At 38.0% G+C, this 25,754-nt stretch overlaps 2 protein-coding genes and 1 pseudogene across 3 annotated transcripts; 2 read left to right on the top strand and 1 right to left on the bottom strand.

Annotated features, from left to right (window-relative positions):
* The first annotated feature begins 60 nt into the window (after positions 1-60).
* Positions 61-12,262, top strand: LOC143850058 (transcription initiation factor TFIID subunit 15b-like; annotated as a pseudogene). Its single transcript, XR_013235951.1, has 5 exons — positions 61-83; positions 1,772-2,490; positions 7,209-7,354; positions 7,443-7,524; positions 11,827-12,262. The product of XR_013235951.1 is annotated as a transcription initiation factor TFIID subunit 15b-like (transcript).
* LOC143850690 (uncharacterized) lies at positions 2,501-6,598 on the top strand. Its single transcript, XM_077359914.1, has 4 exons — positions 2,501-4,028; positions 4,162-5,951; positions 6,042-6,246; positions 6,342-6,598. Exon 2 carries the CDS (start codon positions 4,163-4,165, stop codon positions 5,687-5,689), a length of 1,527 nt encoding a protein of 508 aa, XP_077216029.1. The 5' UTR covers positions 2,501-4,028; position 4,162; the 3' UTR covers positions 5,690-5,951; positions 6,042-6,246; positions 6,342-6,598.
* A 10,525-nt stretch (positions 12,263-22,787) lies between the features above and the next one.
* LOC143851196 (LOB domain-containing protein 12-like) lies at positions 22,788-23,448 on the bottom strand. The gene is made up of 2 exons (XM_077360542.1): positions 23,261-23,448; positions 22,788-23,120 (listed from the first exon to the last, which is right to left on the bottom strand). The coding sequence occupies exons 1-2, from the start codon at positions 23,414-23,416 to the stop codon at positions 22,788-22,790; spliced, it is 489 nt and encodes a 162-aa protein (XP_077216657.1). The 5' UTR covers positions 23,417-23,448.
* Positions 23,449-25,754: the final 2,306 nt, after the last annotated feature.

Genomic DNA, 25,754 nt, shown 5'->3' with positions numbered 1-25,754 from the left:
CATCCCACTTAAAGTGTGGTGTTGGATGAAATATCAATCATCAAGGGTGGTACCGCCTACATGGGACTTCACGGGCCCTTTAGGTGGGCTGCTATTTAGGAGTGTAAATGGATATTCGAAAATTTGATTACCGTCCGCATCCGAATCCGTTTCAAGCGAATATTATCCGAATCCGTTTCAAGCGGATATTATCCGAATCTGTTTATGAGATATCCGGCTCTTAGCGGATGCAAATTTGGTAAATGTGATATCCGATCCGTTTAACATCTGAATTCGAGAAGTAAATCTTTTTTATTTATTATTAATAATATTATTAATATTTATTTTTAGTAATGACACACTATCTTCTGTTTCTAAAAGAAAAGTGAATTTTCTTTTTAGAAAAAAAACGAAAACAAAAAGTGTTTTGGGTAGTAAATGAAGTAATATATCATTATAAGGGCATTCTTGGAGTTTGACATGGCTTCTTTATGAAGCAGCAAATGTGGGCTGTATGATGAAAGAGACAAATGGATTGAAAGAAGATGTCATAGCTTCTAGAGAATTCTAAAGCAAAAAGGCCATCTAGGTCATTGATGGTAAATGGACGCCTCAGATCAATTTTTCAACTTAGGGTTATATAAAAACCCAAAATGCAATTAAAAGAGGGGACTTCTAAGGTTTGCAAAGAGAAGCAAGAGAGAGGAGAAAGGAAGAGGCTGAGACAACATCTTCGGCATTCCTTACTGCCTCCAACCCTACCAAAATCCGCCGCCGCCCCTCTCCACCTTCTCATAGCCCCCTCCATCACCGCCAGTCACCTCCATCTCTAGCTCAATCCACATCTCCATCCCCATTTCTCTTCATCTTCCACCATCAGCACTCCCACTTCATCTGTTCAAAATGGCCCAAACCCATTCCATCATATACAAAAAACAAAAAAAAACAAAAAAAAACTCAAAGACCACTACCAACACCATCATCTATCCTCACGCCTCTCTCTCTCTGCCTTTGTTTTAAAAGGAAGAAGAGGATCTCATATATTTTAGGGTTTGAGAGTTAATTTTGTGAAGAGTAAGTAGATGTCTGGTTTTAGGGTTTGGAAAATTCATTCGAGGAATAAGAAGGAGAAGAAAGATAAAGTGTTGCAAGAAAATGTTCGAATTTACCGGATAAACAGATACGGATAATATCCGAATTCAAACAATATCTGACGGATACGAATTCGGTGATAGATATTAAATATCCGTCGAATTCAAATATGAATCCGAATTCGGATAGTGTATACTGTAATCGAATTCGGATATAGTCATATCCGCTTCGAATTTGATCCGTTTACACCAGGGGTCAAATATTATATATCCAAGGGCTGTACTGCCCACATGGGACTTCACGGGGCCGGGAGGCTGAGATGGAGACTGGACTTGCCCTAACCCTAAGTTTGTTTCTTAAGTTCTCCTTGATCTTTTTGTTTCTTTATTTGTTGTCTTAGAGCCCTTGTTTGGATTGCAGGAATTTATTGGAAAAGTTTAGGAATGGAAAATTATTTATGAAATTTCCTACTTTTTCTTACATACCATATAAAAAGATAATATGAACCTACCCTATACAATTTTTATGTAACCACGATCATATTATTTCTCTCTAAATTGTGGAAAGGAAAAACTTTCCCAGGAAAGATTTTTCCATCAGAGATGTTTTTCTTCCAATCCAAACAAGGCCTTAGGGTTTGGATTTCTTTATTCTTGTTTGTGTTGGATTGAATTCATGAAACCTAAAACCGTGGACGTAGTTGTGGGAATCTGACCTTTGCGAGGAGAACCGAGTGGCGCTCCCAGTCCAGGCGGTAGTGCTAGTGGTGGCAATTATAACAGAGGAGGAAGTGGTGGTGTTGGCTATTTTAACAAAGGAGGAAGTGGTCGTGGTTATAACAGACAAGGCAGTGGTGGTGGCGATTATAACAGAGGAGGAAGTGGTGGCGGTGGTGGTTATAACAGAGGAGGTGGTGGCGATTATAACAAAGGAGGAGGTGGTGGCGATTATAACAAAGGAGGAGGTGGTGGGGACCGTGGGAGAGGCAATGGTGGAAGAGCTGCTTCATATGGTAATAATCAAGGAAGGGATGATAGTTCTCATGCTCAGATTCCTCCCCCTGGACCCAATTCATACCCTCCTACTTATGGTGCTGGTGGAAATTATCCACCTCCGCCTCCAAATAGCTACAACAACAGTGGACCCAATTCGTTACCCCCTACTTATGGTGCTCCTCCTCCTAACAGTTATGGGAATCATGTCTCGGGTCGAGGTCCACCTGTTGGGTATGATGGTGGCGGTCAGGCCCGACCCTCTGGTGGTGGCTACGGTAGTGCTCCAGTCGAAGCCCCAGTGAAGGTGAAGCAATGTGATGAGAATTGCGATGATTCTTGTGACAACTCACGGATTTACATATCAAATTTGCCGCCTGATGTGTCTACTGATGAACTGAGAGAGCTTTTTGGAGGGATTGGCCAGGTCAAAATTTTTGCATCCTCTTTGTTTTTTTATGGAATAAATTTGAGATGTTTAAATGTTGTTCCAAATTTTATGAACTCATTTTTATGGTCTTTTAGTTCTTTGATAAAGGATTGTTCACAATTATTTTGGTTGCTTCAATTATATTGTTTGGAGTATATTGGCATATAGAGGGCGAGACTTGGCGCAATGGTAAGGTTGCTCCACTGTGACATGGTGGTCACGGGTTCGAGTCATGGAAACAGCCTCTCTGCAAAGCAAAGCAGGGGTAAGGCTGCGCACATCTAGCCCTCCCTAGAGTCCGCAATGGCGGGAGCCTCGTGCACTGGAGTATATTGGCATATCAATTTATTTATAATGATTCTGTATTAAAAAAGAATGTTTATTCTAGTATGGATTGCAGGATGCATGCCAATATGTTGAGTGCCAATATACAATTTGTTCTCTCTATAAGCTTTATTTTAACATTGCTATTCTATTCTAGTGATAAACCTAAATTAGGAAAGAGAGGTTCCCCCCTCCCCCCCTTAATCTTATTGTGTATGATCTTGACTCTTTTGAATATCATCACAAGCCATGAGTTTGTAGAACTCTTCGATGTAGTCCAACACACTATTGGATTCTTTGCGTAGGTTGTTGAATTGTGAAAATATAATTTGAGAAAAATCCAATGAACGAAATTTCTCCTTTAAGCCTAGACTTCATTTTCTCATAATCATCATCATTGTCATCACTATCATCATTAGTTCAACGGCCGAAAACTATTGAAAAAGGGAAATATCTAATGTAATTGCGCCAATCATAATTCCTAACCATGAGAGTTGGCCTATCTAATTGTAAGCCTGTGCCAATGTCTTGAGCTAAAAAATCCATGCATTGTTAGAAAGCTCAACGAACTATATACTAGAAATTGTATTTCTTCCATACTTATAAATTTCGTTTCGTTTCGTCCGAAATGGACGAAACATTTCGTTTTCGTTCCGAAAAAGAAACGAAATCTTCAAAATTTCGCCGAAATTTCGTCCGAAATGGACGTAATTTTGAATTTCGTCCGAAATTGGCTATAACGGCTAGTTCGACTGTTTTTTGCAGAAATTACATCAATGCCCCTGTAACGGCTCTTTTGGGTTTTTGACCATTTTAGCCTCCAAATGTGACTGTTTATAGCTGTTGGGAAGGGTATTCTAGTCATTTTTACTTGCACAAACAATAAAAAACTCTATAAATAGCATTTCCCCTACCTTCTTCTCCTCTACCTTCACATAAGTGATTCTCCTTCTCTTTTCTACTTTCACTTACACTATCTATTCTAATAAATTTCCTACAAGTCTACACTCTTCTTCAACTCAATCCAAGTCCATTTTGGAGCAAAGGGAAGGCCTACCTTCAACTTACAACTACAAGAACTATTTCCTAAGGCTTGCAAATTACAAGTTACACTACAAATTTCAAGTGAAGGCTCACAAGTTACACTACAAATTTCAAGTGAGGGAAGGCTAATAATATCTTATTCTCTTCAAATCAATTTCAACCTCAAGGTTCTCTTTATTTCTTTCCATTTCCTTTCTTTTATTTCTTACTTCATTTGTCCCCTTCTACTTCATTTTTTTGTAATTTGTTTTAATTTTTTTTCTTCTAATTCATTTTTCCCCTTCTTCTACTTCATTTCAGAATGAGTGGGTCGGGCTCAGCATCTTCTGTAGGAGCATCCTCTATTGGTTCGGCACCTGCTAGATCGGATGACCCGGCATGGGCTTACGGTACATTGGTTCCGGGTCAAAAAAATAAAGTAACTTGCATATTCTGTGACAAAGTCATATCGGGTGGAGGTATAACCCACTTGAAAGAACATTTAGCGGCTGTTCCTGGTGAAGTAGCATCATGCAAAAAAGTGACTGAAGATGTAAAATATCGAATGAAGCAACTTTTAGATGCAAAGAGAAAAGAAAGGGCTAGGATGAGCCTATCCAGAGCAGAGGTTGGAGGTTTTTATGGCACACCAGACGAAGAAGAAGAGCAGGATGAAGAAGACATTGGCACACAATTGCCTCAACGAAGAGGTAAGGAAGTTCTTGTAGAACCGAGTGGTACAAAAAGGAAGAAGAAGGGAATCACAGGAGGGATTAGGAATTTCTTTGAACCACGAACAACCCCTGGAGCCCAGCCAAGCATTAAAAGTGCTTTGGCTACCAAAGAAACAATGGATAGAGCAGACATGACGGTTGGCATGCTTTGCTACGATGCCAATCTCCCTTTCAACGTTGCCAATTCACCTTTCTGGCAACCTATGTTTGATGCTGTGGGTTCGGGTTATAAAGCACCTACTTATCATACTTTAAGGGGTTCCATTTTGAAGAATACAATGGATGAGGTAAACAACTACTTGGAGGAGATTAAGATGTCATGGAGATACACTGGCTGTAGCATTATGGCAGATGGATGGACAGACACCAAACAACGTTCCCTAATCAAATTTTTGGTGTACTGTCCTAAAGGAGTCATATTCCTCAAATCCGTTGATGCATCTGGCATAGTGAAGAATGCCGATGAATTATACAATATCTTTGAAAAGATTGTCGGAGAGGTGAATCCGGAATATGTGGTGCAATTTGTAACTGACAGTGAGCCAAGTTACAAAGCTGCTGGGAAAAGACTAGAAGTCGCGTTTGGTACATTCTTCTGGACTCCGTGCGCAGCTCATTGCTTAAATCTCATCTTGGAGCATCTGTGCAAACCGACTGTATTTCTTCACATAGCAATCACAATTGAGAGGGCTCAGACGATTACAAAGTTCATCTACAACCACGGAAGCTTCTTGAATTTGATGAGGAAGAAGTTCACAGGTGGGAAGGAGTTGTGCCGCCCTGCTGCAACCAGATTTACTACAAATTTCATTAGCATACAAAGTCTAGTGTTGAATCGGAAAGCACTTCAGCAGATGTTTGTGTCTGATGAGTATAGTACTAGTAGGTTTGTCCAACACCCACTGAGTGAAGGGGTAGTTAGTACTGTGTTGGATAAATCTTTTTGGGACCAATGCAAGTACATTCTAAACATCAGCGAGCCTTTAGTGAGAGTGTTGCGTTTGGTAGATCGGCATGACAAACCGGCGATGGGTTACCTATATGAGGCCATGGATAAGCCCAAAGAGAACATCAAGGAGAGGTTGAAGAGAAAATCATATTACATGCCCATCTAGAGGATCATCGACCAAACATGGGATAGGCAACTCCACAATCTCCTCCATGCAGCAGGATATTTTCTTAACCCTGCTCTCTTTTTCACTCCTACCTTCTCTAGGCACAGTGAAGTAACCAGAGGCTTGTTGGCATGCATCACTCGACTGGTACCTGATGAAACTACACAAGACCTCATCACCAATCAGATTGAGGATTATCGAGAGGCTAAGGGTATGTTTGGAATGAAGCTTGCAATCCGCAACCGAATGAAGTTGAGACCAGGTATATTTGAGTTGTTTGTTTAATTAAGTATAATTCATTTTAACTTTCAGTTTCTCAACAAATAATGCTTTACTATTTGTTACTTTACAGTTGCATGGCGGAATCAATTCGGAGGTGACGTGGAAGAATTACAGACCTTTGCGATCAGAATCCTCAGTCAGACCTACAGTGCGACTGGGTGTGAAAGGAATAGGAGCACCTTCGAACACATTCACTCTACAAAGAGAAATAGGTTGGAGCACTAGAGATTAGATGACTTGGTGTTTGTCCATTACAATCTTAAGTTTCGAGAAAGGTATACAATGTAATATAATGTTTTCAACTCTCACCTCATCACTTTAAGCTTTTAAGTTTAACCTCTGACATTAAACTTAATGGTTTTCTTTTCAGGGACTTGTTGAGGAAATCATCTACCACTAGTGACCCTTTGAGCACAGACTATCTGGATCTCATGATGGATTGGGTTGCAGAAGAAGAAGATGTCATATTCACGCCGGAAGACATTGGGTGAGAAAATCTTGAAGCACCTACTGCTGTGGTTGGGGCCGGGGACGACGGCGACGACTTTCTCATGCCTCTTGAAGAAGATGTCCCTACTGGTGGTCCAGGTGGTGATGATGGCGGCGGCGACGACGACGAAGAAGACATTGGGTATGATCATCTGGGTTCTGATGACTGAGAGTTGTTGCTACTAGCTATTGTCTATGTTTCACTTTCATGTATCTCTTTTTTTTTATGTTTTTCTATGTATCAGACTATCAGTTGGACTTGTGCAAGACTTTATTTGTTTAAGTAATGAATATGCTTTTTGGGACACATATTTTAGACTATTTATTAGTTTTTCATTTTTTTCTATTGATTTTTTATTTTTTTGGATTTTTCTCATATTTTTTAATATATTTTTTGTGTGAACGAAAAGTTTCGACCGAAATGCACCGAAATGACTGAAATCCCACCGAAATTCCGTTTCGGTGGCCAAAACGAAATGGCGACCGAAACGGAATATACAACTATGATTTCTTCCCATGTATCCATTGTAATAACTAAGAACATACCTGCAAATCCCAGAATTGTAAAGCAATCTAATTTATTATAATTATTTTTTTGGAACGTACTTGCAAATCCTAGAATTGTAAAGCAATCTAATTTATTTTGCATCTTGGTGGGACGTCTCTACCCTACAATTCCTACTGAACTTCTATGATTTTATACTGGTTATCGGATTTGAATATTCTGATGTATGGCATACTTGTATAGGTTGGTAGAATCAAGCAAAAGCGTGGTTACAAAGATCAGTGGCCTTGGAATATAAAGATATACACTGACGATGGTGGAAACAACAAAGGCGATGCAGTTCTCTCTTATGAAGATCCCTCTGCAGCACATTCGGCGTTTTTACAACAGTAAGTTTTGGCTTGCAACTTTTGAATACCAAATATAGGTGTTATATTAATTTTCATTTGAAAGCTATAACTCACCTTCTCTTACCAGATTATGATATGAGGGGCTATAGGATTAATGTTGCAATGGCAGAGAAGTCTGCACCTAGGGCTCCACCTGCCTATGGGCATGGGTATGTCTCTTACTTTTCCCCACTTCACACCTTTTGTTAAGCTTGAACATAGTGATTACAAGTTCATTAATTCGCATGTCCTATGAGTGCTTTAAATGACCCACTTCCCATCTGAAATGTTTGCTGACTAGGGTTATGAATAGGATGCTTCTAGCTTCTCCATGGCTAGCATCTTTATTAGTTTATATTTTTTTTATTGAAGGAAAAATGGCATCATTATCATGGTTGCTATTTACTCTTAGGAATATAGCTTGGTCTCCTTTTAGATTTAGATTTTCTTTTGCCCATATCACATACTACCTAATCATGATGAATCATGATTGTCTGTAATTCAAGCAACTTATATCTATTCTATTGGCATAAATGCATATTATAAATTGTATAAGATATTTTCATTTAAAAGCTTCTTAGACACTTTATCATGTCTTCGAGTTTTACTCTATTAGCATAGATGCATATTTGAAATTCTATAAGCTATTTTTGCACACAAGCTTCGTAGATACTTTCTCACGTCTCTAGATATATTTCCTCACTTATCTCGCTTTATGTAACTATGATCCATATTTATATTACTTTATTACAAGTCAAAGAATCATTCATTAGTCATTGCATTAATAAGTGGCTTCTCATTATCCATATTTAGTCATTCCAAGGTCCCTTTTATTAGCTTTGTCAGTACAGAAGAAATGACTATTATGTACCATTACTGTATCATATTCGTTTATCTCTGAGTTTCCAGGTGAATGATCTTAGAAGGGATGTAATGAAATTCCATGACTGGCTCTTCCCGCAGGAGCCATCAATTTTATTGATTGATGGTTCCAACATTATACGGATTATAAACGAGAGTGTTCTTATTCGAACCGTCTTGTGATCTTTAACCAGTTATGTGCTTCAGTATAATTAACTGGAGTAAGCACTATAGCTTGTTTCCAATATTCAGCAGCTTGATCGGACCAAGCCTCTGCAATTTCAGAATCCTCCCAATCGAATGGCCTGTACTCCACGGTCGGAATAGATGGGTCAATTCCTCCCTGTAGAACTGTACTTGAGAGTTTCCTACCTCTTACAGCTTGGCTGATGTGTGAAGAGCCCTTCTCAACTCTCTCATCTCTTGGTCCTAGCAAGCATAGAACCTGGTTTCTTTGGAGGAGAAACTACTTTTGTCCCTTGTTGCCAGTCAAGGTTGAGCAGTTACGTAACTGGGCTATCAGAGGTCCACGCTACAAAAGTTCTTCAAGGGGTCTATGGATTCTTCAGCTAGGTGTCCATCCAATCTATAAGATATTTTCACACAAATGCTTCTTAGATTCTTTCTCACGTCTTTGAGATATATTCTGTTAACATAGATGCATATTTTTAAATTCTATAAGGGCCCGTTTGGATGTCGAGAAGATTTTGATTTGGATTTCTCACATTTGCAGCCCTTTTTGTGTTGTGATTTGGATCCGGATCAAATCCTTGAATTTCCAAATCAGCGACTGACAGTGAAAAAAATCAGATTTCCAAATATGTTGTGGAAATAAGTAATTGGAAATCTACAGATCTGGCAGTTTCCTTCACCCTCTTTGCTCCTCAACCTCTCCCCTCCAGTACCCCCTTGAATTTCCAAATCAGCGACTGACAGTGAAAAAAATCAGATTTCCAAATATGTTGTGGAAATAAGTAATTGGAAATCTACAGATCTGGCAGTTTCCTTCACCCTCTTTGCTCCTCAACCTCTCCCCTCCAGTACCCCCTTCCCTCTCTGTCTCCCTCAACATGAACTGGCGGATCTATTCATTTTGTATTAAAAACTCAATTCCATATCCAAATACAAAATATGAGGTATCCAAACGGGCCCTAAGATATTTTCACATAAAAGCTTCTTATATACTTTTCACTTCTCTGAGATAAATGTCCTCACTTATCTTGCTTTATGCAACTAAGGTTCTAATTATTGCTGTTAATTTTACAAGGTTATTTTGTAATTGTTTTAGAATTCTGTGTCGAACCGAGTGTTGAGGTGATGCATTGAGAAGTTGCACCCAAATGTCAACACATAATGACCTTAAGGTGTTGAAGTATCTGTGTATGGTAAAAACTACAATCACATCTGCTCTGCTTCGACAAACTAATTCTTAGTAGATGCCCTTAGGTTGATTTTGGGTTTTGTTGTATTTGCTTAAAGGGTTTGTCTAGCCTACCTTCTCCATTTTAATAGATGAGTTTAGTAATAGAAATCATCTACCCGTATTGTCATTCTTCCTCCTCTCTTGCTTCCTCTCTTCTTACCGGGCCTCCTTTTGCTCCTCCCATTGATTACTATGTCGTGATTCTATCATGATTGTCTTTAGTAACCTTACAAGTATTCACATAGTATAAGCATTGCTTGAGGTTTCAGTTTTGGTCATGATGGAAATTGAAACATATACAAATCGAATGGAAATTTTGGTGGAAATAAAATTATGAACCATATGTTCAACCAAAAATCGTAAGTGAATTAGTGGTATATTCTACTAGTGTGTTGCATAATTAAATTTATATGAATTGCATGTGAGATGTGGTGTTTGTATTATGTATAATTATTGATATGAATCACATGTGAAAGGTGGTATGTATTGAACTATCAAACATGCTCAATTTTTGCTAGGTGTTGGATGTTGGTATGAATCACTAGGTGTTGGATGTTGTTAAACCTTACATGTCAATTTTTGCTTATGTGATGGTTTTCTGAGTATGTATTTGTGCTTATTCTAGCACTTCCTGAAGTTTCATCCTTTTTTTTTTAATGTTTCCTGAAGTTTCATCTTCAATGTTTATCATTTGGCGTTTCAGCTTTTGATGTACGTTATGGTGGAGATGGAAATGGAAGCATTTCTGTTGTTTCGTGTCATTTTCGGTGGAAATTTAAAACTACGATTATAAGCTTTGCTATTCACAATCACTGAAGATGGTGGAGATGGAAATGGAAGCATTTCTGTTGTTTCGTGTCATTTTCGGTGGAAATTTAAAACTACGATTATAAGCTTTGCTATTCACAATCACTGAAGAAGTCAATCTTTATATGCTATGAAATAGTGATGCGTGTTTAAAATTCAATAATATATTATTGTATTGATGCTTTCTAGGTGCTTTATTGTTTATTGTTCTGAGAACTATTGATTGACCTACTCCCACTTGCTTGATGTAACCAATGTCGTGCCATTATAATTATTAGTAACCGGACATTTGATTGTAATGGGTACTTTTTGCTCTCATCTTAGAGATATGACTAAATCTGGGAGTTGATATGAGGCATGGAGAAATTGCAGGGAAGCGTTTGGACATAATGACCTTGAGATGCTGTCATTTCTATGTATGCTAAATAGTACAAAGACATACTCTATAAGCTTTGGTAATTGATCCTTGGGGAAAGTCCAATTGTCAATCTAGGGTTTTGTTGTAGTTGATTGAAGGATTTGACTAACTACATCTCTCCCGCCTGTAACATGAGTGGAAATGGGCATGGAGGCATGTAAAAAACTAAGAGGGCTTCCTGCTATCATTTTGGGATAAGTCCCAGTCTTAGATTTTTGGAAGAGGCTTGTGCGTTTATGTTTTGGCGTTTTCTTTTACTACTAATCCAATGTCAAATGCCAGTTAATCTTAGGGTTGTTCCATTCGCTAACGTAGAAGGTTTTGAATATTTTATTTGGCCACTAAAGCTCTTGCCCAGGGAAGTAGGTAAGTGATAATGTCAATCTAACCTTGTTTCTCGAGTTTATTTAGCTGTTTGGTAATTAGTTAGGGATATGGTTTGAGGAGTGACAATGCATTCTATAATTGTAGTGATCTTGTGATATGTATTACATCAAATTCTCGATGGAAACACCATTTGGAAACCCCATGGATCTATCATGGACTTACTCGCATGATTCAACTCCCTTTCATCTTGGCCGACTTGTCGTTTGAGTCTCCTTACAAACTTCCAAGTCAATCAATAACTCCTTGACCTTGTGGATATGACCTTCGCTTATTTATTTGTTTTATCTTTTATCTCTTCTTCTTCTTCTTCTTCTTTTTTGTTGTTGGTGGTGGTGGTCGTGGGTATTTCAGTTTATAATATATAATGAATACTATAGTACTATTAATGTTTAAATTTTCCATACAATACCATTACTATTGATGTGGTACCCGATTGTTGGTTTGTTTTGAACCGCTTTCTCATGCCTGACGCTACAGTTTCTTACCGTCCTCAAGTTTTGTTTTAATGCCTAGCATGTTAGTTGCAGTATCATTGGTGACAAGCTGCATTCTTTTACTTTATTGTGTATGTAACAGTGGTGGTAGAGGTGGTTACACTGGTGGTAGGGGTGGTGGACGCAGAGGCAACTGCAGAGATGGTGGTGGTAGTGGCCCAGATAGGAACCATTATAGTGGGCAGCGGTCACGTCCGTACTAAAGAACAATCAACATCAACAAGAAGCACTATAATGTACCAAGATTGATCTGAGAGAAATTTATCTATTCATATTCAGAAAGTTTTATCCAAACCGGAGACACTAAAGGTAGGTTGCTCGCTTTCTCCGTGCAGAGCACCCCCTTATCATTTTATTCCGCTTTTGCTACATTTTGGAGGGTTTTGGTTCTTTCCTTTGAAATTAATTGGAACTATTTATGTGAATTTTTTATAGAGTCAAGTGGTAACTCCAAATTCTTGGTAGGTTGAGATTTTCAGGTGAGTGCTGCTCTTTTTAAATTGCATCATCTTTGTGCCTCTTTTTTTTTTCATTCATGCATTTTCATGTGACATGTAGCAATAAACATTTTTTTTTTTGGAATGATTCCAGCATCTAAAGACGAACTGCATTGATTTTAACTTGCTGGTCTTTTTTAAGTTTAGAACAATATTGTGGTGTAGGCAAATTCTTTTACTACATGTGTCTTGTTGATGTTAGCTTGTAGTTTTTATCATGGGGTGAGTGGATAGAACCAGATGGGCGCCGGCGTTGCTGAGCAGCTCACCATTGTAGCTTCTCCGAGTGTTTGCTGGCTCGAAGAATATGCATACCCTCGCTGATTTTTTTGACTCTATAACCCCGTGTTAAATAAGTACAACTAAGCACCATCTTCCCTCTCCTCGCTATCATAAAAGATGTAGAACAAAAGCTTTGAAACTCTGGGGGTTGGGATGTTCCGATCAAGATGCGCTCTGTTGTTGCAGAAACGGTTAGTTGCATGACTGAGGACCATTTGAGTGATTGCCTGCCATTTCATTGGAGATATTTCGATTTCAAAGGGTGAGTTCTCTACAAGATTTTCAGCTATTTCTAATGTCGTTGGAGATGCTATTCTCACACCCTTTTGTCTGCCTTTTCATAGAAATGAAATCATTTTCTTTTCAGAAAGACTTAAAATAAAAGGGGGTTGCCCAGTGAAGAAAAGGGGGCGAATTTATCACTTGCCCTTTTCTTTGATCAACATAAGAGCCCTCTTTGTATTTTTATCTGCTCATATTTTTCCTTGAGAACCCACACTTGTACTTTTACCACTCTTATTTTTCCTTGATCATATAAGAAACTCATTAATGATGTGCATAAGTGGTACCCCTCTCTCCCTGGTGTCCTTGTATTTTTCCTTGATCATATAAGAACCTCTACTTGTACTTTTGCTTGCTTAGATCTTTTCTTGATCATGTAAGAACCCCATGTAGGAACAAGCTTCAAATCTTCCTCGGCTGCATGCGTCACTGCTCTTCCACTTGACACCTATTGTAATGATAAACGGCTTATTGTGCCATTAAAAAAAAACCATTTATTGGGTGCTGTGGTTCCCTCGTGTACCTTTGCCTGTTATTTTGTTCCTTGAGGCTCAGTTTCTTCACTTGACATGGAGAAGTTTCTCTTAGTTTGGGGCTCATCCTTTACAACAAAGAAATGGAAGATCAGAGAGATTATGGCATCATAATTATGCTCTTACTCTTAGTGCATGTTTGGCAACCATGAAAACAAATTCAGGGATTATTTGTTTATCTAAGGCCAACTTTGGCACCCATGAATCTTTTTTCCAGGAACAAGTAGCACTTTTATACTTGTTGGCAGCAAGCTTGAGAGGACGCCTAAGAGGATGATGAAGGAATGGATTGAGAGTGTGGAGCTACAAGGAAGGCATTCAAAGTGGAAGCACTGAAGGATGAAAGAAGCCTTTAGTCGCTTTTTAGGCAGGAGGCTTATCTTTGTTCTCTCTCGGAGATATTCATCCTGGAGGTTGGGAAGGTAGCGCCGATGGTTGAGAAGGCTGTGAGAGAGGCGTTGGGAGAAGGAGACTTAAGAGAGCATGGCCATTGAGAGTAAGAAATGGATAAATGACCGGGAAAAATAATCCTTATTTTTAATGGAATTTTTTGCTTCCTTGATTTTCAGCCCTTATTCTATTCTCACTTACAGTCTCTCAGGTGAGAGATCTCTTCCATCATTACCACTGGATGAGCTAAATTTTCTCAGAAAAGCCATTAATGGTGGCCACGCATGGCCCAAGTGGAAGAGGGTTGTAGAGAGGTTGGACAGTGAGATTTGAAGAGGTGATGAGTGTGAGTGAGGAGAGCATGGGATGGCATTTAGAATTGCCATACGCCATACAGTCCAAAAGATTATTTTGCCCTCCAAGGCCCTTCTCTAATATTTTCTGTTTTTTCATTTCTTGCAATGCTGATAGAGACTTGCTGATAACTCCTGCAATTCGGAAGAATACATACAGCTGCTGCAACTCGCTACAGGACCAAGAAGAAGAGGGTAGGGGAAGAAAAGAGAGAGAAAGAAAAAAGAAGAATCTGTGTCCCAAAAAACAGGACCAAGAAGAAGAGGGTAGGGGAAGAAAAGAGAAAGAAAGAAAAAAGAAGAATCTGTGTCCCAAAAAACAGAAATCCTTGTGAAAAATGGAAAAGAAGATGAAGGAAAGGAAAAAAGAAGAGTCGGCCAAAATGGGGTGTTGGCAAGAATCGGGAAAAATGGGCAAAAGATCAGGTCGACTTGCAAAAAGACTACATGATTGTTTTGCGAGTCGACCCAATCTTTTGCCGAGTCATCCCGACAATTTGACCTAATTTTTGCCAATTTGATGCCATTTTATTCTCTCTTTTTTTGTTTGTTTTGCCAATGACTTTATTTTATGCAATTTCTTCTTTTTTCCTTCTTCCTCTTCTTTTCTATTTTTCCGATGCACTGCATGTTTTGGTGCCTTACATTTTTTTGGAATCTATTCTTTCTTTTCCTTCTTCATCCTCTTCTTCTTATTCCCCTTCCTCCTATTTCAAGTTGCAGTGATAGTCAGCCGGCGGCGGCGGTGATGAAAAAATTAGATAAGAAAATGGCAAAGTGGTTTTTTGACCTGTATGACACCACTCCAAAGTAAAGTCAAAACTATCATCCAAACATAAATTCAGGTTCAAAATGCAACTAATTCGTCTATTGCATATATATTAATTCAGGCTCAAATGCATGTTCTTAAAACCTTACGATTTACGATTCAAATCATATGATTCAATCAATTCTTATGGATTTTTGTTTGAATCTCATGATTGAATCTTAATCTGTATAAATTTTGCGATTTTTTTCATTGAATCTTACGATTTGATAAGAAATCAAATGATTCATACAATTTATGCAATTTGTCCTAATTAAGTTTTGTATAAAATAAAATTGGATTTGTTTTTGGAAGGCCTCATTTCCTTTTTGCATTAGAAGTTTTAAAAAACCTTTGAGTGAGAAGGAAGAAGACAGAGAAAGATGATTGATTTGTACGAATCAAACGTGTTTGAACCGGTCATGAGCAATGCATGTTATTGAGGACATTACTCGTATCATTGTAACTTTTAGAGTTGATTTGATCTTGTGTATAACATTACTTTTATGTAGGATGAGTTTGATTGGGAAATAAATGATGAGTATGTGATAAGTTTGTTAGTATGACATTGAATAACTAATCATGGTAGTTTGTATTTAAATAGGGATTTTGGATTTTCTCTATCTTATGAATGAGGAGCCCGTTTTAAAATCGTCCATCTACGCCTACGCCCGCTCCATGATTCAACATTTTCATTACAAAATAAAATGATCTTTCCATCACCCGATAATTTCTTCAACAAAATCTGATTGTTTTTGAGATTTGATATGGAGAATTTTGTAAATATGGTCTGATCTACATACCCAATCACGTCCCCGTGGCACATCCTAGGCCGAGGCTGAGAAAATGGCTGCTACTGAAGAGCCTAACCAATACCATTTTATTAGCATAAATTCTTGGAAAGTAGGTAAGAATGTGCTCTTTTTTCTTTTTGACTTGGCATTATTTCAGGGTAATCCTGTTGATGCCGAAATGAAGTTCAAATACCAATATATCTTTTAACTTCTACTTAGTCAAATCCAAATTCCAAGACATGCTATGGGAATTGGAGGTAGATTGGAGGATTCACACACAAACAGACATGGGTTCTTTTATTTTAATTTTTAATTTTTTAAGAAGAATGAAATATTTATGAAGCTTTGTATGCACGACTGAGTCAAACAAAATTAGTAATGCTAAGCAGATTATTGAACAGGGGTTCTTCCATGCCTTTGAAAATATGGTTAGAATCTATAGTTAAGAGATCTACCTTATATTGAAAACATAGGTTATATTTGCCATATATAAATAGAGGGAAATGATGTATTTGCGTTATTTATTCCCTGGGCCACCCCCCCTTCTAGTGTAAAAAGAGTAGTCATAAACACGCACACCAAAGCTTCGGTTCACTTGGTTTGAATTTGGGCCAGGTTTGTGAATCGTGATTTGTTATTTTCATATGAACCCGCTTTGATTTTTCGCCCTCAATAGAAATTAGGAACTCATTAAAAGGTAGAAGTTATATAGGCGAATAGATTTTTGTATGCATTGGTTTATAATTCGCTTTTTTTACTGATATTTTCTACTTTCAAAATATATAATATATTTAGGGCTGGTCTCACCAACTCAACTCAAACCTATGCATCGGGTGGGCCTCACCATTTTACCTCATGTTTTGATGGGGTAGGTCGCACGATCTCCACCTGAGCCCATTTATAGGGTGGACCCACTATTTCACACCTCATGTTTTGATGGGATGGAACCCATTTTTTTACACCCAGGCATACCATGGGCGAAGAATGCGAGTATGTATAGAAATGATATTACACCCAGGCATATCATTTTGCACACAACTTAGACAACATGACCAGATTTGCAAAATTCACTCAATGGTGGAGACTATTTGTAAATTGTCAAACTAGAAGACTGTGTTTGCAAATAAAGTAAAGTAGAATACTTATATTGCAAACGGCCCTTAATTAAAAGGAGACATCTCTTGTTTTGTTCAATTGAAAGAGGAAGCAAGGAAAGAGGAATGACAATTGAACCAAGGAAGCTTCCTTTCGAGGCATTAACCTCGAGCCCTCAAAAGAGAGATAGGGGAGGTTTTGCCTGGCCTTCTCTCGAAAATATACAAGGTCGAGATTGATAAATCAGCCCCTTTTGTCTTCTAACGTGACTTCCATGCAACCAATTCCTTTGTTAAGTCTTCCCAACATCATTGATTCTCCATTGATAAGCCCATTGACGAGGTGGGTCACTCGAGTTTGGCCCATTGCTCTATCATGATCGGATGATCCTAACCACTTAATAATAAAGTCATCATCTAAACCGACGATTTTGTTTAGGTTTAGTTAAAAGGATGGATAACCGTTGATTTTAGGGCTTAACATTGATCGTTATGATTAATCTTAATTGTGATTGTTAAGCTAGTCAAAATTATTGATTAATGACACATAATTTAGTCAGATGACCTAACAATTGAAGGGTTGTGTCCGTAACTCACACTAGTCGTACTTCTCCCAATCTTTCAAGAGATGCATTCGTTGACGAACTAACTCTTGATCATGTATTTAAAGGCAATGATGCAAAAGAAAAAGTCATTTAAGAAATCTCTCTTTCTTGTTGTAAGCATGGTCTAAAATTTCGGCTGAGACATGTTGGTTTTGGCCAGAACTGAAACGAAGTACACCAAAATTTTATTTTCAACCAAAATTATTAAAAAGCACTAGTAATTCAAAATTCCACTGAAATCTACAAGATTTCCACCGAAATTTATAAGATTTTCACCGAGAGAAACCGAAATATCTCCGCCAACATTTTCAAGATTTTGGCTGAAATTTTCACCAAAACCAAAATATTCTTATTTCGGTAACATTTATATCAGAGCGTGTGCGTGTGTTGGAGTTCAAAGCCTCTTCATGTCATGTGCATTGTGATCTTCGTGACGTTCATACATACATATATATATATATATATATATATATATATATATATATATATATATATATATATATAGAGGAAACTGTTGGTGAGCTTAAGCTCACCAAACTTATGGTGAGCTAGCTTGCCCAATCACATGGGTCCCACATTTTGGGGAGTGATCCAAACCATTCATTTGCAAGGCCTTATCATAGATAGGGGGTGTACCAAAAATCAGCTCCATAGGATCATCCTAACCCCTCCATTTGTGGAGGACAAAAATGAAGCAGATTTGTGTCTGTCCATTTTTGTCCTCCACAAATGGAGGGGTTAGGATGAGCTCCATAGGATCATCCTAACCCCTCCATTTGTGGAGGACAAATATATATATATATATATATATATATATATATATATATATATATAATGTTTTCTGCACGATACCTCAGATAAGTTATCTGAGCAAGAGCTCAAAAAAACAAATGGGCCCACATTGTTTGGATGATCCAAAGCATTCATTTGGATAGTCCAAAGATAGATAGAGTGTGTACAAAAAATCTGGTTTACAGGATTATCTTAACCCTTCGATTTGTAGAGGTTAAAGTGGATGGGTATAAACCTCCAAAAATCTGTCCAGTTTTAACCTCCAAAAATCGAAGGGTTAGGATGATCCTATGGAGCTGATTTTTTAGGCACACTCTATCTATGTATAGGCCTATCAAATGAATGCTTTGGATCATCCAAACAATGTGGGCCCACATAATATTTTGAGCTCTTGCTCTGATAACTTATCTAAGGTATCGCTCAGAAAATGTTTCCCATATATATATATTGTTTTTCTAGTCGACCGACTAGAGAAGCTTCTCTAGTCCGCCGACCAAAAAACACAGTGTGCCCACATTATTTGGATAATCCAAAACATTCATTTGATAGGCCCTGGCATAGATTGGGTGTGCCTACATAGGATCATCCAAAACCTTTGATTTGTGGAGGTTAAAAATGGACAGATTTGTGGAGTTTATAAGCGTCCATTTTAACCTCCATAAATCGAAGGGTTAGGATGATCCTATGGAGATGATTTTTTAGGCATATGTCAAGGCCCATCAAATGAATGAATTGGATCATCAAAACAATGTGGGGTTACTGTGTTTTTAACCTCCACTGTCCATTTTTAACCTCCACAAATCAAAGGGCTAGGATGATCCTATGGAGCTGATTTTTTGGGCACACCCTATCTATGATAGAGCCCATCAAATGAATGCTTTGGATCATCCAAATAATATGGGCCCACTGTGTTTTTGGTCGGCGGACTAGAGAAGCTTCTTTAGTCGGCCGACTAGAAAAACTTTCCTTATATATATATACGGTATCAGACTAGCCTTGGATCAGACCCATCTCACTCTTCTTCTTCGACCTGATGCTTTCAAGTTCCCTGCTCACGCCAGCACAAATGTTAAATAGTGCGATTTGGACGACATAAGGAACACATGCATAAGATCAAGTAAAACGAGAAAAAATAAAGAGAGGAATGATCCTATTAGCATATACACCAATTCGGTGCTGCAAATACAGTATTCAGTCACAGATCGTGATCTAATGGTAATCTGATACTGGGTCCCAATACTTGTTCAAGGAGAAAATAGATTGATGGATCCCACACTTCTTTAATAGGTAGTTTAGCATATCTTTCTAATCGACCACAAATCGTGATTTGGTGCTTTATCTATATGTTGAAAATAGTTCAATGAAGAGACTGATCTTTGGCTTACTTGTGGTGCAACTCGAAACCAAATTTGGTTACTCAAACTCAAATTTTCTATACTCTTGTAAAATTCAGTATAAGAATAAAACTCTAGAAGTCATATTGCACTTATCGATTTGGTTACTCTAAGCCAAATAAAACACATTTAGAAATTCAAGGAAAAAAAGAACTGTGTTTTTGGAAACAAAATGATATTCTTAGGGATGAAATGTTATCAGCGCAACCATATTTTGGTATTTGCACAAACCCAGCTGTTTTTTCTTCTTTAATTGGCTTGTGGGGGATTTTGGGAGGTTAACCATTTGACAACTCTTTAAATACTGAATGACAAGATGTTTGTCAAGAATATGGTTTTACTGTTATCATTTCCCTATTTTTATTTATCCACACTCAGACCACGGTTGCGCGCATGTGTGTTATATGAACTTTGGTTCCTATAAAACTGGATCACCCAACAAAATTCAATGTCCCAAAGTTCATATAAAACTGGGTCACCCAACAAAATCCAATGTCCCTTGAAAGGCCTACACTAGCCCTTATGAGGAGGTGAATGTCTCCTCAACTTTCCAATGTGAGACTAAAAGACTAGCATTGAAGTTCAAACTCACTCACAAAATTCTGATTTCAAATTCCACTTTTTGGGTTCAAAATTCTAACACAATATAATCATAAGGCTGGTTGATTGCCCCAATCAAAAATTGGAATTGGCATCGTATTTCGATTCTCCTGTAAACAGGATAGAAAATATTAGAATTAAAAATTAATTGAAATAGAGGAATGATAGAATGAAGGGTGCCCTTGCAAAAATAAGCTCCAAGGGCGCCCCTATTGGCGGATTTTGAAAAGTGAAGCGCCTAAAAAAGTTGAAAACGTGTTGACTTTGCAAAAACCAACCAATAGGGGCACACTTGGTGCTGATTTTTGCAAGGGCGCCCTTCATTCTATCATTCCTCACTCAAAAAATCCAATAAAAATTTCATTCCGACCGTGGGCAGAATCAGAATATCACCTCTTGGGGGAGAAAATGGATTTTGGTCTTTTTTACCCCTTTAGTTCCGCATGGTATAATTTTTGCCCCTGATTTTGTTCATTTCTTGAACCAAATGCCGGAATCGGGCAAATTTGGAATATGCCGATTCCAGCATTTGATTCGGGCAATCCAAATGCACAGCCTAAGGCCATATTTGGCAACCATGAATTTTCTTTTCATGGCATATTAGCTTACCTAGTGTTAGGAGAGGCGTAGGGAGAGTGAAAGAAGGAAAGAATTGAGAGGCCATGAATGAGGGGATGGTGAAAACTAAGGAAACCAAAACTCTATTTTGAGTAGAGTTTTTCTTTTCCCTGTTTTTCAGTTACTTCTCATCTTCTCCTCACTCATGCATTCTCAATTCCCTCCCTCTCCCACCCTCCTTGCCCCTTTAATAATCTAATATTTCATGGAAAAACTTTCGTGGCTGCCAAAGATGGCCTAAAAGAAAGAGTATCTATTACACAAGTTCAAGCTTAAAAAGGCTAGATACCAAGTTAAAAAATGATTGGATTATGGATTTGATTTTTTAATGACCAACAAACTAAAAAGGATTTTTTTCCATTACAGTCACGTCTACATAAAATGACAAAACAAAGTTCAAAGAAACCATGCAAATATTGTCACACACTTCCCCTAAAAGCTGTTTGGAGATAGATAGAGCCCTAATTTTGACTTAGGATGTTAATGGACATTAAAAAAGAATGGAGGAATCTTTAAGTCAGGTGTTCCTTTGGTTTTATTATCACTAAGCATTACATTGATTTCACACTGGTAGCAATGAAATGTAAAAAAAATGTGATTTGTATTCTTCCCATAAATACATTACTCTGCTCCTCCACATGAACAAGAAAACAAAACTAGGAAGCAGAATATATAGTAAATTCCTGATTGGGAAATGGCACCGACCCCATGTTTTAATCACTTGGGAGACTCTTCTGTTTGCTTAACAAGTAACAAACATAACCCTAATCTACTCCAAATCTCACATGGTAGGGTTGACCCATCTCCCCATTTACACCCATTTACTTAAAAAAGTCCAACACACCCTTGTAAGTCTGCTGGGTTCCTTCATTTCTACTCTCTCTCTCTCTCTCTCTCTCTCTCTCTCTCTCTCTCTCAATTACTTAACTTTTGTAACACACTAAGTATATCATCTAATCTTTTAATTTCCTTTGTCAGTATAATAAACCAATTACTAAGTTCTCTAAGGCAGCCAGGTCTAATCAGTTTCTTTATTTCTACTCCTCTCTCTATCTTTCTAATATATCTAAATCTATTTATGTATTTAATACTCTCTCTCTCTCTCTCTCTCTCTCTCTCTCTCTCTCTCTCTCTCTCTCACACACACACACACACACGCGCACGCACACATGTGAGCATGAGCACACACACATGAATATGTTAGAATGTATGAAATCTGATAACATCTGACCGTCAGATTGTTTGGGTCTTTGATTTACCAACTAGGTTAGATAGAGTAGATTAGGATACTATGATTAGGATTATCTGTTCTCTATATTTTTTTTTATCTGCTCATGCTTAGCCCCGAAGTGCTCTAAATCAGCACTTTCCAGGATTAATTGTAATCATTGAAGTTTAGTGAAATCAATAACTTAACACATTCCAATAAACTAAGTCATCTAACATGCCTAAGCTTATTCATTTCAAACTGTATTCATCTTCCCATGCTTAACACCAAAATTGATTCTATTTGCGAATAGAAGTATTTTTAATTTAGTCTTGTTTGCAAATGGAACATTAAGGCATCTTTTGAAGCCAGTAAGTATATCATCTCTAAAACTATTAGGGAAGTGATATATTCGCCCCAGTTCTTTCTTGGGCCAGCCCCTCTAGTGCATTTACGACTACCCTTTTACACTACAAGTGGGTGGCCCAAGTAAGGAAAAGGGGCGAATATATCATTTCCCAAATATTATAACCATTATATTAGCAAACAATCGTACTTCACTTCAGAACCATTTACATATTAGATTATATGCAAATACTTTTTGGAGGCATCCAAAGAGGCCCCAAGTTTTCCAACTCACTTAAATCTATTCATTACTTAATTGCCTAATCTTGTTTTCACTCTAGTAAATTTTACTCCCCCTCTCTCTCACACACAAATAATGAACAAATGGTCACCCACCATCACAAGAAAGGAAGTTAAAACATTTCTGCCATTTCATTAAGAAACCATATATATCATGTCCAAAGAGACTCTCTCTTGAGTGGCTCTTGCATTACATTGCTAGATGAGGCAAAGTTGATGAACTGAGGAATGTTATTGAGATTCTCAGGGATACCAAATGCTCTCTCATCTGCTTCCATTTGTTGACTTGGTAAGGGGGGCTCTTGCTGCATCTGAATGCATAAGATCTCTGCTTGAGCTACTGCCAGCTGCATTTGCAATTGAGAAACTTGGTTCTGTAGGTAAGAGATTGCCCCTACGCAACCATAAACGGGGTCCCGCACTCTCGCGTTCGCTTCGTAGACTAGGCTACTCACCGCATCCGCTCTTTGATGAATCGGAAGCTCCTGTTAAGAAAATGATTAGAAAAAAAAAAAAAAAACTAAACCATGCTATATTACTATATGTGAATCAAGATCATGAATATGAGAAGCAATGTATAAAAAAAAAATTTGGGAATAAAACTAAACAAAGCTAGAGAGAGAACCTGAAGCATTTTGCTAACATTGCTAGCACCAAAGACTTTGTGAACCATGGCAAACTTATGTGGGTCATCGGAAGGGAAGAACGGGGCGAAGATGCAGTCCTTCGCGCAGCGTCTTCGCAGCAATTTGCATGAAGCACAGGGTGAGTTTCCACCCATTGAGGCCTTTTTGAGAGAGAGAGAGAGAGAGAGTTGTGCTTGGAAAATGGCTTAAGGAAGACAAAGAGGAGGAAGACCACAATAGTTAAAGAGAGGGGGATGGAGTGCTTATTTATACACTAAAGGGCGTGTAAGCGTGGATGGAAATTCCTTGGTTTTGAAGGAAATGTCTAAAATAACCCTTCTTTCAATTTTATACTGAAATTAAAAAATAAACTCTGATTGCATCTTTAAGCAATGGAGAGGAGAAGAAAAAAGAGAGGGGGGGGGGGCGCATAATATTATATTAACCCATTTTAATATTATGAGGAACTTGACTTGGGCTCACTAACATGATGCCACATGATCTTGTTCTATCAACTTCTGATAACCCTTTCGGAGATTACATAATGTGAGAATCAGTTTGATCAAACATCTTAAGCCACATGATCATTAGAAGAATCACTTTTTTTCTTAAATTATTTATTTTTTATTATTATTAATAGCAATTTTTTTTTCTTGGTAAGGGTATTTTAGTCATTTCACAAACATGGTTTATAAATATAGTAGGCATCGTGCAAAACCTGGTGTTGACCACCGTAGAGGCGCGTGAAAGAGTTGGCTAATAGCTATACATGCAACTGCTGTGGCATCCACGTTCTAACTTTGACCCTTAATTTCTATTCTATTTTAGACAAGAGTGAGAGGGTTTGGTTTGGTAAAAGGTTTGGAACCCTTGTCAACAGGGTTGGAAATGATGCAAAACCCTAACCCTAGGGACCCGGACGTAGACGGCTCGACGTGAATGTTTGTTTCAGACATTCATATAAGAACCCACCTCTCTCTCCTCCTCTCTCTCTATACATGTATCACTCAATGAGGGAATAAACGATACACCAAAACTTGGTGTATACACTCTCTCTTTACATGTAGTTTGTACACTCAATGGGTGTGTATAAACTACTAATACACCAAAAACTTGGTCTACGGTTCTCTCTACAATATATTGTAGTCAATGGGTGTGTATAAACTATACACCAATACTTGGTGTATGAACTATTTCTATCATTCAATCTGTGTACATGCCCAATATCTCAATTATTGACTCTCTGGTCAATAGGCTACCTCCTAGATGGAATGCCACACCCTAAAGGCTGCACTGATACACGTTCTTGAGCATGGACTTATCCTTGGCCAGATGTTCTTAAGCACCTAGTACTAAAACTCATCCGAGTTCACTCATTTTGCCTGTAAAATGAGTCGACTCGTCTATGACTAGTGAGGCATGAAAAGTGAAAAAAACCCCACTACAATATTCGAATCCACGACCTTTTCTCCGGTGTAAAATAACGACTAACCACTAAAACTTGCACCTTCTGCGCATTACAATGTAAAAAATATAGGTATATATCTTAAATTCTCTATACATCCCTTTCTAGGATTTGCTAGCGTCCATCGCAAAAGGCATTTTACAGATGGTGTGTCGCATGTCAGAGCAGCCACCTCGTGAATGATGACAAAATCTGCTGAAAAGTGAACCTCTGTGGCTGTGGCTGTGGCTGCTCTGACATGCGACAGACCATCTGCGAAGTGCATTTTGCGATGGACGCTAGCAAATCCTAAAATGGGATGTATATAGAATTTAAGATATATACCTATATTTCTTACGTTGTAATGCACAGAAGGTGCAAGTTTTAGTGCTTAGTCGTTATTTTACACTGGATAAAAGGTCGTGGATTCGAATATTGTAGTGGGTTTTTTTAACTTTTCATGCCTCACTAGTTATAGACGAGTCAACTCATGTTACAGACCACCTGCGAAATGCCTTTTGCGATGGACGCTAGAAAATCCGTAACAGAAAAATGTCCTCGAGTTTTTATTATGTCAGCAGTCACTTGTTCGAGTTGTGACTCGACTCGACCTACTTTCAAGTCTAGTCTAGCCTTCTTGGTTACTCTAGAGTGCAATTATTGGACACCATCGATGGCTTAGATGCTGAGCTTAACTGTGTAGTTAATAATTTAAATGCAATTAATTTCATCTTTGATTATAGTTTAATAATTGGTAACAATGACCTATATTACTAGGCAAAAAATAGCTATTAATCTATCTCTATAAGTAGATCAGCAAACATATGTAGTTTTGTTCTGACAGCGATGGGTGAGTTTATTATCTACCTACATACCATAGTTCAAAAATTCAAAAACTTGATTTGGCTTGAAAGTGGGTTGAGTCGAGTCAACTCAAATGAGTAAAGAGTAACTCCAAAAAACACAAAAACAAAGCATGTTTCACTATATAAATGAGGATATTTAGACTTCTTAAAGGGGCTATCGTCAGGGGCGATGCCAGAAATTTT

This window comes from Tasmannia lanceolata, unplaced genomic scaffold (assembly GCF_043159265.1).
Source record: "Tasmannia lanceolata isolate RefF3 unplaced genomic scaffold, GAP_Taslan_0.1 ptg000018l, whole genome shotgun sequence".
In the NCBI taxonomy this organism is placed as follows: Eukaryota; Viridiplantae; Streptophyta; class Magnoliopsida; order Canellales; family Winteraceae; genus Tasmannia; species Tasmannia lanceolata.
Note: the sequence above shows the minus strand (reverse complement) of the source record. Positions and strands in the feature narration are given on the sequence as shown.

Excerpts from the sequence above, each read along its gene's own strand:
- LOC143851196 (XM_077360542.1), bottom strand. The coding sequence starts at position 23,416 with ATGGGTGGAAACTCACCCTGTGCTTCATGCAAATTGCTGCGAAGACGC. Across the intron at positions 23,121-23,260 it reads ATGTTAGCAAAATGCTTCAG|GAGCTTCCGATTCATCAAAG; the intron begins GTTCTCTCTCTA and ends TTTTCTTAACAG.
- LOC143850690 (XM_077359914.1), top strand. The coding sequence starts at position 4,163 with ATGAGTGGGTCGGGCTCAGCATCTTCTGTAGGAGCATCCTCTATTGGT.